The sequence below is a fragment of the Pongo pygmaeus genome, chromosome 1 (genome assembly GCF_028885625.2).
Source record: "Pongo pygmaeus isolate AG05252 chromosome 1, NHGRI_mPonPyg2-v2.0_pri, whole genome shotgun sequence".
In the NCBI taxonomy this organism is placed as follows: Eukaryota; Metazoa; Chordata; class Mammalia; order Primates; family Hominidae; genus Pongo; species Pongo pygmaeus.
The window spans coordinates 184,103,848-184,116,263 of record NC_072373.2 but is presented as its reverse complement, the minus strand read 5'-3'; the positions used below and the strand labels follow the sequence as shown (position 1 = coordinate 184,116,263).

The following is a 12,416-nucleotide window of genomic DNA, read 5'->3' as shown; positions in this document are numbered from 1 at the left end:
AGCAGAGCATTTACTGCTCCCATCCCTGGAACAGACAGACTTCACACCCTCTGGAATCTGAGAAACTCCCTTCCCTTCTCTCCCTTGGACAGCCCTGCCCCCACCTCAGAGGGTGCCAGGGAAGGTATTACCTGTCTTCCCACTCAACAGCTGAAGACACATAAGAATAACTTACCGTCACCAGCTGACTGCGGATGCTGGCAGGGAAACTTACCAGGGCATTCTAGAGGGGCTGTGGGCAGGAGTAACTCTTCCATGAATGACCTGACAGCAGGTTATGGCTCACAGAATGGTGTGGTGTTACCTTCTGGATAACACAGGTGGAGCCCTGGAAACCCACCCGTATTGGATCTTTGCATCCACCTGCTCTTCTAGTCCATGACCTCAGCTTCCAGCTTGCCTCTCCCTACCCTCCTCCATACTGCCTTCCCAAAATACTGGTTGGACTGCATACATCTCTGCTTAAAATAAAGTGAGCTAATATTTATTGAAAACTTACAGTGGATGAGGTGCTGTTCCAAGCTCTTTGCTTGGATTAACTTGCTTAATGTTCACATCAATTCTGTGAGATAGTCACCAGTGTTATCTCCATTTTACAGATAAGGAAACTGAGGCACAAGAGGTTAAAGAGGCTTACTCCAGGTTACACAGTAAGTGGCAAGTTAGGATTTGAACTCAGGCAGTCTGGTTCCTGAGCTTGGGAGTCTCAGCCCATAAAACCCCTCTCTGTAGGCCTCTATTTTTCTAATAATAAGTAATAACAACAGCAATAATAATAATGATTAACATGCATGGATTTTTTACTATACATATGCTAGGCCCTGTTCTGGTTGTGTTACATGCATTAACTCATTTGATTCATATAATAGTACTAGAGTATTTGCTGTGGGGGGGGTACTATTATTACCATTATTTGACAGGTAAGGAAATGAGGACACAGAGTCACACGACAAGGATGGGTTACTAGCTAGTCCTACTCTAAAGCTAAGCTCTAAAACACTTGCTCTGAATCATGTGCCATCTTGCTTCCCCCAAAGACTGTCCCCAACACAGTCCAAGGGCCCAGAATCCAAGGCCCTCTGGGTTATGCAGCACGATCTCTGCATTTCCACCAAAGCCTGCCTTGGTCTATGCACATCTTTTTTCTTCCCATTCAGGCCAGATTTTCAGTCTACTATTCGTTTAAGTTTCCCTAGAGCACAGCATATAGTAGCAGGTGTCAGTGGATGTCTGTTGAATTGGATCACTGGATGTCAGAAGGGTTTCTGGATCCTCTCTCACAGGAACAAAGTGGCCACTCACTGTGACTTGAACATTAGAGTCAGTCCAGGACTTGCTGCACTGGCCTCCAAACCCACTCCTAACCCCTAGACCCTTTTTGTAAATTAAATTATATTTAATATGTGCCCAGGGAGCTTTCTGCTTAGAGAAGCCATCATTTCAGCAAACACAAGTGAATGCTTTGCAACTGGAGTCCCTAAAGTAGCAAATCTTGGCCCTACTCACAACAGGTTACAAACCTGGTGATTAAGCCTCAGGAATGGCCAGTGTTTCCCTAGGACTATATATTATTTTCCCTTTGAGAAGGAGAGAGAGTCTGGAAAAATGCTTCTTGCTTTGCAAAAAGAAGAATTGAGTTACCCAAGGTCATCCAACAAATGAAGGGTGAGTTGAGGGCTAGAATCCCATTCTTTTACTCAGGAAATGGGGTGAGGTGACCTCATAAGAACCAATTCAGATTGCTGTTTCTATCATCAGCACCGTCAGCTCCCTTTTTCTAGGGAAACTGAGGTCTAGGACTTGAAACTTGTAAAGGGTTATCAGTGCTGAGTAGGAACAGAGGCACTCAATCCTCACTGAAGACAGAGATGTGAGGATTTGGGACCTTGCTTAACATACTCAAGAGCCTGACTCAAGGCCCTCAGGCTGGGATTCTTCCAGTACCAACCAAGTCTTTCCATAGGTGGGCCTTTCACTCCATTCATAATCATTTATGGAGGGCCTACTAAGTGCCAGGCAGTGTTGCTAATAATCTTGCAAGGTAGGCATCATAAGCAGCCCCCTTAGACAAGTAAAGGCACAGATTCAGAGAGGTAAAAACAACCAGGATCCAGGACTGCACCCCCACCCGGGAGCCCCTCCCCATGTCTCCGGAGACAGTGTTTCCTGGCACAAAGCACTTACCTGTGTCCCATCATACTTTAAGTAAAAAAGTCGGGACAAATAGGGCCACTATGCAATAAAAAAAGCTACACGTCATCCCAAAGATACACATATTCTAAACTTTTACGACCCATTCCCAGGGGCAGTAATGGTGGTGCTGACGGATGGGGAAGAGCTCTGGCTTCCGGCTTCCCAGTGGAATCCCCATTCACTCAGCCACCTGTGTGACCCACAAAAGTTACTTTTATTTTTTAAATAATTTATAAACATCAGTTCTATGGGACACAAGTTATTTAATGCCATTTGTCTTCAGTTACTTCATCAGTAATATGAGCATAAAAATGCTTTTTTTTCTTTTTTGAGACAGTCTCACTCTGTTGCCCAGGCTGGAGTGCAGTGGCATGATCTCGGCTCACTGCAACCTCCACCTCCCAGGTTTAAGTGATTCTCCTGCCTTAGCCTCTCAAGTAGCTGGGATTACAGGCACAAGCCAAAACGCCCAGCTAATTTTTGCATTTTTTGTAGAGACGGGGTTTCACCATGTTGGTCAGGCTGGTCTTGAACTCCTGACCTCAGGTGATCCGCCCGCCTCGGCCTCCAAAAGTAATGGAATTACAGGTGTGAGCCACCTCACAGGGCCAAAAATGCTTTTCTCATAAAGTTGTTGGGAGAACAACTGAGATAAAGAACGTAAAGTTCTGTGAGAGAGGCCAGGACAGCAGTAGGGAGCCTGTGTGTGTATGTCTGTGTCCATGTAATTCATCCCCCTCTGAAGCGGGCCAGGTCCCCAGACTCCCCCTGGTCTGGCATTCCTTCTGCTTCTTGGATGTAAAATCCAGAAGTGCCCAGGACTGGGACAGGGTGACCCTATGGAGGCCAGTCTGCAGGAAGTGGCTGAGCCAAAGGACAAATAATGGGCAGATTGGGCCATGAAGAACAGCCCAGGGTGAGAGACCCGGTGTCCTGGGTTTGGGAAAGAGGAGGGGCAGGGGGTGGATGCCCCAGAGACTCTTCCAGTGTTTGTCCTGGGCTGGTGCACCAGAAGCCCCATGCTGGGGAGAGGCGGGTGCCCTGTGGTGGATGACCAGCCTCCTGGTTCTCCAGGAAAGATACTGCTACAGGGTTTATGGAGGTTAAAGAGGTCTGTGAACCCAATCTGTCACTGCTCCTGATCTTGTTGGCTGGTGTTATAAATAAAGTTTTGGTGCCACAAAAGAAATAGCACTCAAATATAAAATTTTCTTTTTTTTTCTTCTCAGCAAGGCAATTTACCTCTATAGAAGGGTGCGCCCTCACAGATGGAGCAATGATGAGTGCACGGCTGGACAAGGAGGGGAAGGGGTTCTTATTCCTGATGCATGTGGCCTCTGCTGCTGTGTCGTTCCCCTATTGGCTAGGGTTAGACCTATAGGCTAAACTAATTCTGATTGGCTAATTTAAAGAGAGTGATGGGGTGAGTGGTTTGGTGGGAAAAATGGTTATGGCAGAGCAGGAGATTGGAATGGGTCAGGGTGGAGAATGAGTCAGGGCAGAGCAGGTAATTGGAATGAGTCAGGGTGGAGTAGGTAATCAAAAAAGTTGCTTTACAAGGAAGTTAAGTTTAAAAGTAGAAGGCAAAGAATTGAACATACTGACATAGTGATTCTTTGAAGAGAAATTTAGAACTCATATCTAGTAATCCCTCCTCTTGAATTTCCTTACAGCTCTTTCTCTTCAAACTTCTTTAACATGTCTTGGCTTAGTTGTTCTGCTTGATTTTCCAAAAGCAGCAGCTTCTCTGGATAAGGTGGAGGATAGTTAAGGGAGGTTTTAGTAAGTGCTGTTTTTATGAGCCTCTGCACCAACCCACGGATGGATGGTATGACACAGCACCCGATAAGAATAAGAACACCCATTAAGGCTGTGAGGGAAGTAAGAATTGAGGCTATTATTCCTTTCCATTTACTGAACCACTTTTCTAGCCATGCTGTAAAGGGATCATTTACCTCTGAGTTGTTGGCTAACTATTGGACAGAGCAGTCAGAACTTGCAATGTCTTTGTTATAGACAGACTAAACTTTTCTTAGCTTTAATTTGGTAGGGCTTGATCCAGGAACAATGGCCCATGATTCTGATGATAATGGCACTTGCTTGACTCAGGTGTGATGTGTCCATCCCTTTCCGCTGTATCAAAAGCAGTCTTGGTGGTTAGCTGCACAAAGTAGAGTCCTTCCCAGGCTGGCTTGAGTTTTCCTTCTTTCCACCCTTTGATGAGAACATGATCCCCAGGCCGATGCTGATGTACTGGCAACTCCAAAGGTGGCCCCTGTGCTAAAAGACCTCTTGTTTTAAGGGAAGAGAAGGTGGAGGATAAACCAAATATATAATTTCTAAGAAACTGATCTTTTGGTTAAAATGTGGGGACATCAGCTGTGGACTTCATAGTCCTTGGTGCCTTCTTGCTGAGAAATTTTCTTTAGCACCTATTTTTATAAGTTTTTAGACCAAAGAAAGCCAAATACCATTTTATATTTAACAATGCTTCCTGTATCATTTTTATACCAGATAAACTAAATTTCACCTTTATATTAGTGTGTTATTAATGTTAAATTGAATTTTAATAAAATCTTGTAGACATATTTATCCAATTTTAATGTCTGACCATCAGGTAAGATTTTTATAGATTGTTTTTAACCTTTTATAATTATTGTTAAAGAGCAGGTTAGTGCTTTAAGAAAAACCTGTTGTGTTTTATTTCAATGTCAAGCTCACAGAAAAACTGGATGATACCCCTTTAACTTTAGCCAATGTTTACACACAGAATTTCCTTTATAATTGTTTTCAAAACTTGCTTAAACCTTTAAAACAAATTTTTAACCTTTTAATGTAGATAAAAATCCACATTCTTATGCCTCCTTATAACCTTTTACCAAGGTATAATTTACTTTCCTTACACACCTTGCACATAAACTGTTTCTTCAATAGTTTTACATTCAGGAGGCCTAATTACTTTTAAATTATACAAGATTTCTTGCATAAATTCCCTTTTATAACTTTTTTCCATGACTTTCACAGACAATTCTTCGACATGCCTCAACTTTCTGACTTGTTGCAAACATCCCTTTATTTAAACAGCCAGTTAATTTATTTTAGGACATGAATTTACCATATAACATTCTTTTTACATAAATTCTACCCCCCCGCATTTTTTTTTTTTCAGTTGCAAGATTTAATAGAGTGAAAACAGAGCTCCCATACAAAGGGAGGGGACCCAAAGAGGGTAGACATTGCTGGCTCGAATGCCTGGGTTTATATCCCAATCATTGTCCCTCCTGCTGTGCTCTCAGGTGATAGATGATTTGCTATTTCTTTACCTCCTGTTTTTGCCTAATTAGCATTTTAGTGAGCTCTCTTTACTACCTGATTGGTCGGGTGTGAGCTAAGTTGCAAACCCCGTGTTTAAAGGTGGATGTGATCACCTTCCCAGCTAGGCCTAGGGTTCTTGGCCTAGGAAATCCAGCTAGTTCTGTCTCTCAGTCCCCCCCTCAACAGGAAAACCCAAGTGCTGTTGGGGAGGTTGGCCAACGACTGTTCTAACTGCTTCCTGCTGAATTGGGGTGAGTAGGGGTCGTGCAGATGAGATTTCCTTGGGAGGGGTGCCTTTGATGTCATCAACATTGGAGCATGGGCTAGCAGGCTGGTCCAGAGGTCCACAGTAGATCTTAGTCATGGACTGCATCCGGGGCTCCATTTGAAGACTGATTTTTAGTCTTACAGCTTCGATTCTGGAAGAGACAAACTTACAAGGAGGTTAAAGATACAGGGATTGAAATGTATGGCCTGTAGTATAGGGGATTATTTCTTTGGCACACTTTACAGGCCCTGACTATCTGCTTGATAGTTTTAAAAAGGTCTGGTCCAGTAAATAATAATTTGGCCATCTGATGGGTGCTATCAATGCCTAAGTGAAAGGTTTGGCAAAGGGTTTTAAGTAGTTTTCATTGGTTAGCTGCAAGCAAAAGTATTTTTCCTTTGTTGGCTAGCTATCCTGAGGGGGGGAAACTATGTCCTTGTGAGGTTCCCTATTCTATTTCTCCTGTTGAGTACTGGGGCTTGGTTTCCCAGAGGGGATTACCGCATACTAGGGGTCCTTCTATAAGTATTTTTAATGGAGGGTCCTTCCTTGTGGCTCCTTTGGCTTCAATATTCGCTTGGCAGTTCCCTTCTATTTCCCTTTCCTTTCCTTTCTGATGACACCAGCAGTGTAAGACTGCCACCTCTTTAGGTTTCTGTACAGCCAATAATAATCTCCTAATGGCTTCCTGATGTTTGATAGATGCTCCCTCGGAAGTTAGGTATTCCCTTTCTCTCCATATTGCTGCATGGGCATGGAGGACTAGGTAAGCATACTTAGAGTCTGTATATGTGTTTGTCCTTTTTTCTTTTTCTAATTTTAGTGCCTGAGTGAGGGCTATTAGTTTTACCAGCTGAGTGCTAGTTTCTGGAGTGAGGGGATTATTTTCAAGTATTTTATTATTACTGACCACTGTATACCCCACTTTTTGAAGTCCTTTTTCTACAAAGGAACTTCCCTCAATATACAAGTTGAGGTCAGGATCAGTCAAGGGAACCTCTAGAAGGTCTCCTCGAGTGGCATAGGTTTGAGCAATCACCTGTTGACAGTTATGTTCTACCTTTTTTTCAATGTCTGGAAGAAATGTGGCTGGGTTAAGAGTTGCACAAGTGTGCAATTGCAGCACTGGCCTTTCAAGTAATAGACCCTGATATTTAAGTAAATGGCTGTCTGACAGCCACAAGTCTCCTTTAGCAGTGAGTATGCTGTTCACATCATAAGATGTCCACACAGTAAGATCTCTTTCCTGTATTATTTTAACTGCTTCAGTTACTAAGATTGCTACTGCCACCATTACCCATAAAAAATGAGGCCAACCCTTTGCCACTACATCAGTTTCCTTACTCAGGTTTGCCACGGGTTGCAAGCTCATTCCTTGGACCTTTGTAATGACTCCTAGAGTTATTCCTGTTTTTTTCTGTGACATATAAAGAAAAGTCTTGCCCCGTTGGCAAGCTTAACACTGGGGCTTGGGTTAGGGCCTTCTTTAGGGTCTGGAAAGTCACTTCTGCTTTAGGTGTCCGTCTTACTAAATGGGTATTGGCTTTCTGAGTTTCCTTAATTAGTGTATATAATGGCCTGGCTATTTCGCCATACCTGGGAATCCATATTCGGCAGAAGCCTGTTATGCCAAGGAACGCTCTTAGTTGCTTTAGGGTTTTGGGATGAGGATAAGCCAGTATGGGCTGGATACATTCCTCATTGAGGGCCCTGATGCCTTTGGATAATTTTAGCCCTAAGCATTTAACCTGTTGTGAGCAGAGCTGAGCCTTTGGTTTGGAAAACTTGTAGCCACAGGTGGCGAGGAAATTTAAGAGCGCTTGGGTGGCTTGATGGCACAAGGTTTCTGAACGGGTGGCTAAAAGTAAATCATCCACATACTGAAGGACAAGAGTGTCAAGGTATGAGAACTGGCTCAAGTCTTGGGTTAATGCCTGGCCAAATAGATGGGGGCTATCCCTGAACCCTTAGGGTAAAACAGTCCAGGTGAGTTGAGATGTTGGGTTCGAAGGATCTTCAAAGGCAACAAGAATTGAGAGTTAGGTTGTACAGAGATGCAGAAAAAGGCAACCTTAAGGTCCAGGACTGTAAACCACTCTGCTTCCTCTGCTATTTGGGAAAGCAGAGTATAAGGGTTAGGTACAGCTGGGTATAGAGGGACAACACCTCATTGATAATCCTGAGATCTTGCGCTAGCCTCCACTGCCCATTGGGTTTCTGTACTCCTAAAATTGGAGTACTACAGGGGCTACTGCATGGTTTTACTAGGCCTTGGGCTTTTAGGTCCTTAATCTTTTGGAGTCCTTGTCGGGCCTCAGGTCTAAGGGGATACTGCCTTTGGTAGGGAAAGGAGGCGGAATCCTTTAGTTTAACTTGAACAGGACGGGCATTCTTCGCTCATCCATATTGTCCTTTGTTGCCCAGACTTCAGGATTAATTTCTTCCTTAAGCAGGGGACAACAAACGGGTGTTCCTTTTCCTATGTTCAGGTGTATAATGGCCCCTGCTTTTGCTAGAATATCTCTCCCTAACAAGGGAGTGGGGCTTTCAGGCATAATTAGAAAAGCATGTGAAAAGAGTAAAGTTCCCCAGTCACAACTTAGTGGCTGGGAGAAGTATCTAGTGACTGGCTGTCCTAGGACCCTTTGGATAGTGACAGATCTGGAGGACAGTTGTCCGGGACAGGAGAGTAAGACTGAGAAGGCCACGCCAGTGTCCAGGAGACAGTTAACCTCCTGGCCCTCAATGGTCAGGCATACCTGGGGCTCTGTGAGGGTGATGGCATGGGTTGGCACTTGCCCCGGGCACCCTCAGTCCTGCTGCTGGATCATCTGGTTAGTGGCTTCAGACTCATAGGGCCTTCGTCCCCTGGGGCAGTGGGCCTTCCAGTGATTCCCTTGACATAAGGGGCATGGACGAGGAGGTGGCTTATTTCTACTTGGACAATTTATTTTTTTATTTTTTTTGAGATGGGGTCTTGCTCTGTCGCCCAGGCTGGATGGAGTGCAGTGGCACGATCTCGGCTCACTGCAAGCCCCGCCTCCCAGGTTCACGCCATTCTCCTGCCTCAGCCTCCCGAGTAGCTGGGACTACAGGCGCCTGCCACCATGCCTGGCTAATTTTTGTATTTTTAGTAGAGACGGGGTTTCACTGTGTTAGCCAGGATGGTCTCAATCTCCTGACCTTGTGATCCACCTGCCTTGGCCTCCCAAAGTGCTGGGATTACAGGTGTGAACCACCTCACCTGGCCTACTTGGACAATCTTTTTAAAAGTGTCCTTGTAGACTGCACTGGAAGCAAGCCCTATTAGGCATTTGATTTGCCCAGCTTTTCTCTTTTCCAGAGACTCCAAAGTCTGCTTGCCTGAGGGCCATGACTAAAGTGGTGGCCTCTTTTTTATCCCGTTTGTCCCATTCCGCCTGCTCCTCCTGATCTCTATCATAAAAAACCAAGGTTTCCAAGTTCAATAGGTTTTCTAAGTTTTGCTCCAGGCCTAAGGCGGACTTTTGAAGTTTTTTTTCTAATGTCTGCAGCTGACTGAGTGATAAACTTATTCTTCAAGGTTAGTTGGCCTTCAATAGAGTCAGGTGACAGAGAGGTATGCTTTCTCAATGCCTCCCTTAGTCTCTCCAGAAAGGCAGTAGGATTTTCTTCCTTTCCCTGTGTTATAGTGGACATCATTGAATAATTCATAGGTTTCTTCCTAGTTTTCCTTAGTCCTTCTAGCATGCAAGTTAGCAAATGTTTGCGGCACCAATCTCCATGTTCTGATTCTGTGTCCCAATGAGGGTCTACACTGGGAACTGCCTGCTGGCCTGTGGGGAATCGTTCTTTCCTCTGTTGTCATCTTGTCATTGACCTGACTGAGATACCAGAGATCACCAAACTCTCGGGCGGCAGTTATGGTGGCACTTCTCTCATTTGGGGTTAGTGTCTGATTTAGCAATAACATTATATCTCTCCATGTCAGATCAAAGGATTGTCCTAACCCTTGTAAAATATCAATATAGCCATCAGGGTTATCTGAGAATTTACCTAGGTCTATTTTAATTTGCTTTAAGTCTGAGAGAAAAAGGTACATGCACTCTGGCTGGGCCGAATTCTCCTCCTCCCATTGCTTGGAGAGGGGCATAATTGGGGAATATTGGCACTCTTTGGTTCATTGTTTACCCCTTTGTCTATCTCCTTTTGGACGTTTGGGTTGAAGGGGGGTCCTCATTAGTTGGGGAAGGAGTCAGGGGGACACCAGGGTAGGGAGGTAGACTCAGAGGGCTTCCTGTAGGGCATAAATGACACTTTTTTACATAATTGCGAGTTGTCTCTTAATGAAAAGAAAGTTTGTACATATGGCACTTCACTCCATTTGCCTTCTTTTCTACAAAAGAGGTCTCGCTGTAAGATGGTGTTATAATTTATATTTCCCTCAGGAGGCCAGGTTTCTCCCCCTTGAAGAGGATATCATGGCCAGGTGGTACTGCAGAAGAATATAAGTCATTTCTTTCTTAGCGTCTGAGGGTCAAATTGGTCCTGATTCTCCAGAATACATCTTAGGGGCGTTTTTGCCTCGTGGGGAATGTTTCCCATCGCTTTGGAGGTCCCTTTGTGGTCGCCAAATGTTACTGGGGGGGTCCTTGCTCCCAGAGCTCCCAAGATGGTGGCGGGCCACTTCCAAGATGGTGGCAAGCCTGGTGTTCTCTGACCTGGGGTTCTTGGCCTTACGAATTCCAAGGAATGGAATCTTGGGCCATGCGGTGAGTGTTATAGCTCTATTAGAAGCCGTGGGTCATGGAAGAGAACTGTGGAACCCAGTGACTAGTGTTCAGCTTGATTAGGATGAACCTGGGCACTTAGCCATGCAGGAACAATGGCAAACCTTTAGCCTGATCGGGAGCAGCAATGGGCGCCTTGCTGGATCAGGAGCACAGCGGACACCCTGCTGGATCCAGAGGGATGGAAGTCAGCAGCAGGTCTGCGACGGCAGCAAACAGCAGTGGTGGACGTTGAGCGAAAGCTCAGCTCCAGCCATAGCAAACATGGACCAGAAGAGAGTGCAGCTGCAAGATTTAATAGAGTGAAAACAGAGCTCCCATACAAAGGGAGGGGACCCAAAGAGGGTAGCCCTTTTTTCACTTTCTTTTTTTTTAACTTTTGTTGAAAACATTTTAAGTTTGGGATTTCAACTATTCTTTGCTATTAATAAGACCTCATTCAGTCCATATTAACTTAGAATTGGTATAGATGGGTCCTTCCTGATTCCGTAAGTGCTTTAAGGCTTGACTGAGTGCAAACAGCTCTCACATTTGAGCAGGCCAATTATTAGGCAATTTTCCTAACTCTGCTTCTACAAGAGTTTCCTTATCACTTACTGAATACCCATTGTGTCTTTTTCCCTCAATTACCCGGGAGGAACCATCTATCGTCCTGTCCTGAAGGGAGTTCCTCCTAGGTCTGGTCGGACCTTTGTATGGTAATTAATTAAGATTTAGATCCCCTGTTAGGAAACCTGCTGGGTTAAGGGAATTTTCAGTGGTTAATGTTAAATCATTTTTTTCTAACAGAATAGCCTCATACTTTAAGGTTCTTGAGTCAGTAAGCTACCTTTTTTTTTTTTTTTGACTTAGGATAGTTCTGACCTGATGAGGTGTGCTCACAATGAGGTTTCCCCTAAAAGTTATTTTTCTACTTTCTTCTGTTAGCAAAGCTGTTGCTGCTACAGATTGAATGCATTTGGGCCATCTGCCGGTTACTGGGTTAAGGAGTTTTGATTAGGGAGGTTACGGGTTGTCAGTGGCCTCAGTGCTTTTGGGCTACACCCTTGTTTACACTGACAACAAGGTGGTATTGGAGTGTTATAGGGTCATGGAGAAGACCTTCAACGATCAATTATAGGTTTTAAATTTTATCCTGGCTTTTAAAGGAATAGGGTACACTGTTTTCTCTTTACTACTTCTATCTCTCTCTTTCTCTCTGACTCTCTCTCTCGTTCTCTGTCTCTGACTCCCTCTCTCTCTTTTTTTTTTTTGAGACGGAGTCTAGCTCTATCGCCCAGGCTGGAGTGCAGCGGTGCGATCTCGGCTCACTGCAAGCTCCGCCTCCCAGGTTCACGCCATTCTCCTGCCTCAGCCTCCTGAGTAGCTGGGACTACAGGCGCCCGCCACCACGCCTGGCTAATTTTCTTGTATTTTTAGTAGAGATGGGGTTTCACGGTGTTAGCCAGGATGGTCTCAATCTCCTGACCTCGTGATCCGCCCGCCTTGGCCTCCCAAAGTGCTGGGATTACAGGCGTGAGCTACCACGCCTGGCTTCTGTCTTTCTGTCTCTTTCTCTCTCTGCCTCTCTTTCTCTCCAACTTCCTCTCCCAGTTTCTCTTTCCTTTCTGCTGGTCTTTCCCTGCCTCTGCCAGCTGCTTATGCTGCTATTCTCCCCTCTCCTTCCCCTTCCCCTAGGGAAGGGACCGTCAGGAGTGGAGCTACTTTTTCTTCCCCGAGGAGAAAGTAAAGGGGAGTTCTGAATATTTTTCTTACTACCAGAGGTTTGTGTGAGGTTTTTGATTCCCTGAAATTTGTGGAAGGCTCAACACCTCAAACCAGGGGGTGTCTTGCCTTGCCTGACCTGGAAGGCTCAACCCCTCAAACCAGGG

At 44.9% G+C, this 12,416-nt stretch overlaps 1 protein-coding gene across 1 annotated transcript in view; it reads left to right on the top strand.

Annotated features, from left to right (window-relative positions):
* The window catches only part of NSUN4 (NOP2/Sun RNA methyltransferase 4), a 45,329-nt gene extending 40,548 nt beyond the window's left edge, over positions 1-4,781 (top strand). Inside the window, exon 6 of the mRNA XM_054489413.1 lies at positions 3,423-4,781. Coding sequence (XP_054345388.1) covers positions 3,423-3,579 — 157 coding nt within the window. The 3' untranslated portion in view covers positions 3,580-4,781. The remainder of the gene's footprint in view (positions 1-3,422) is intronic.
* The last annotated feature ends 7,635 nt before the right edge of the window (positions 4,782-12,416 follow it).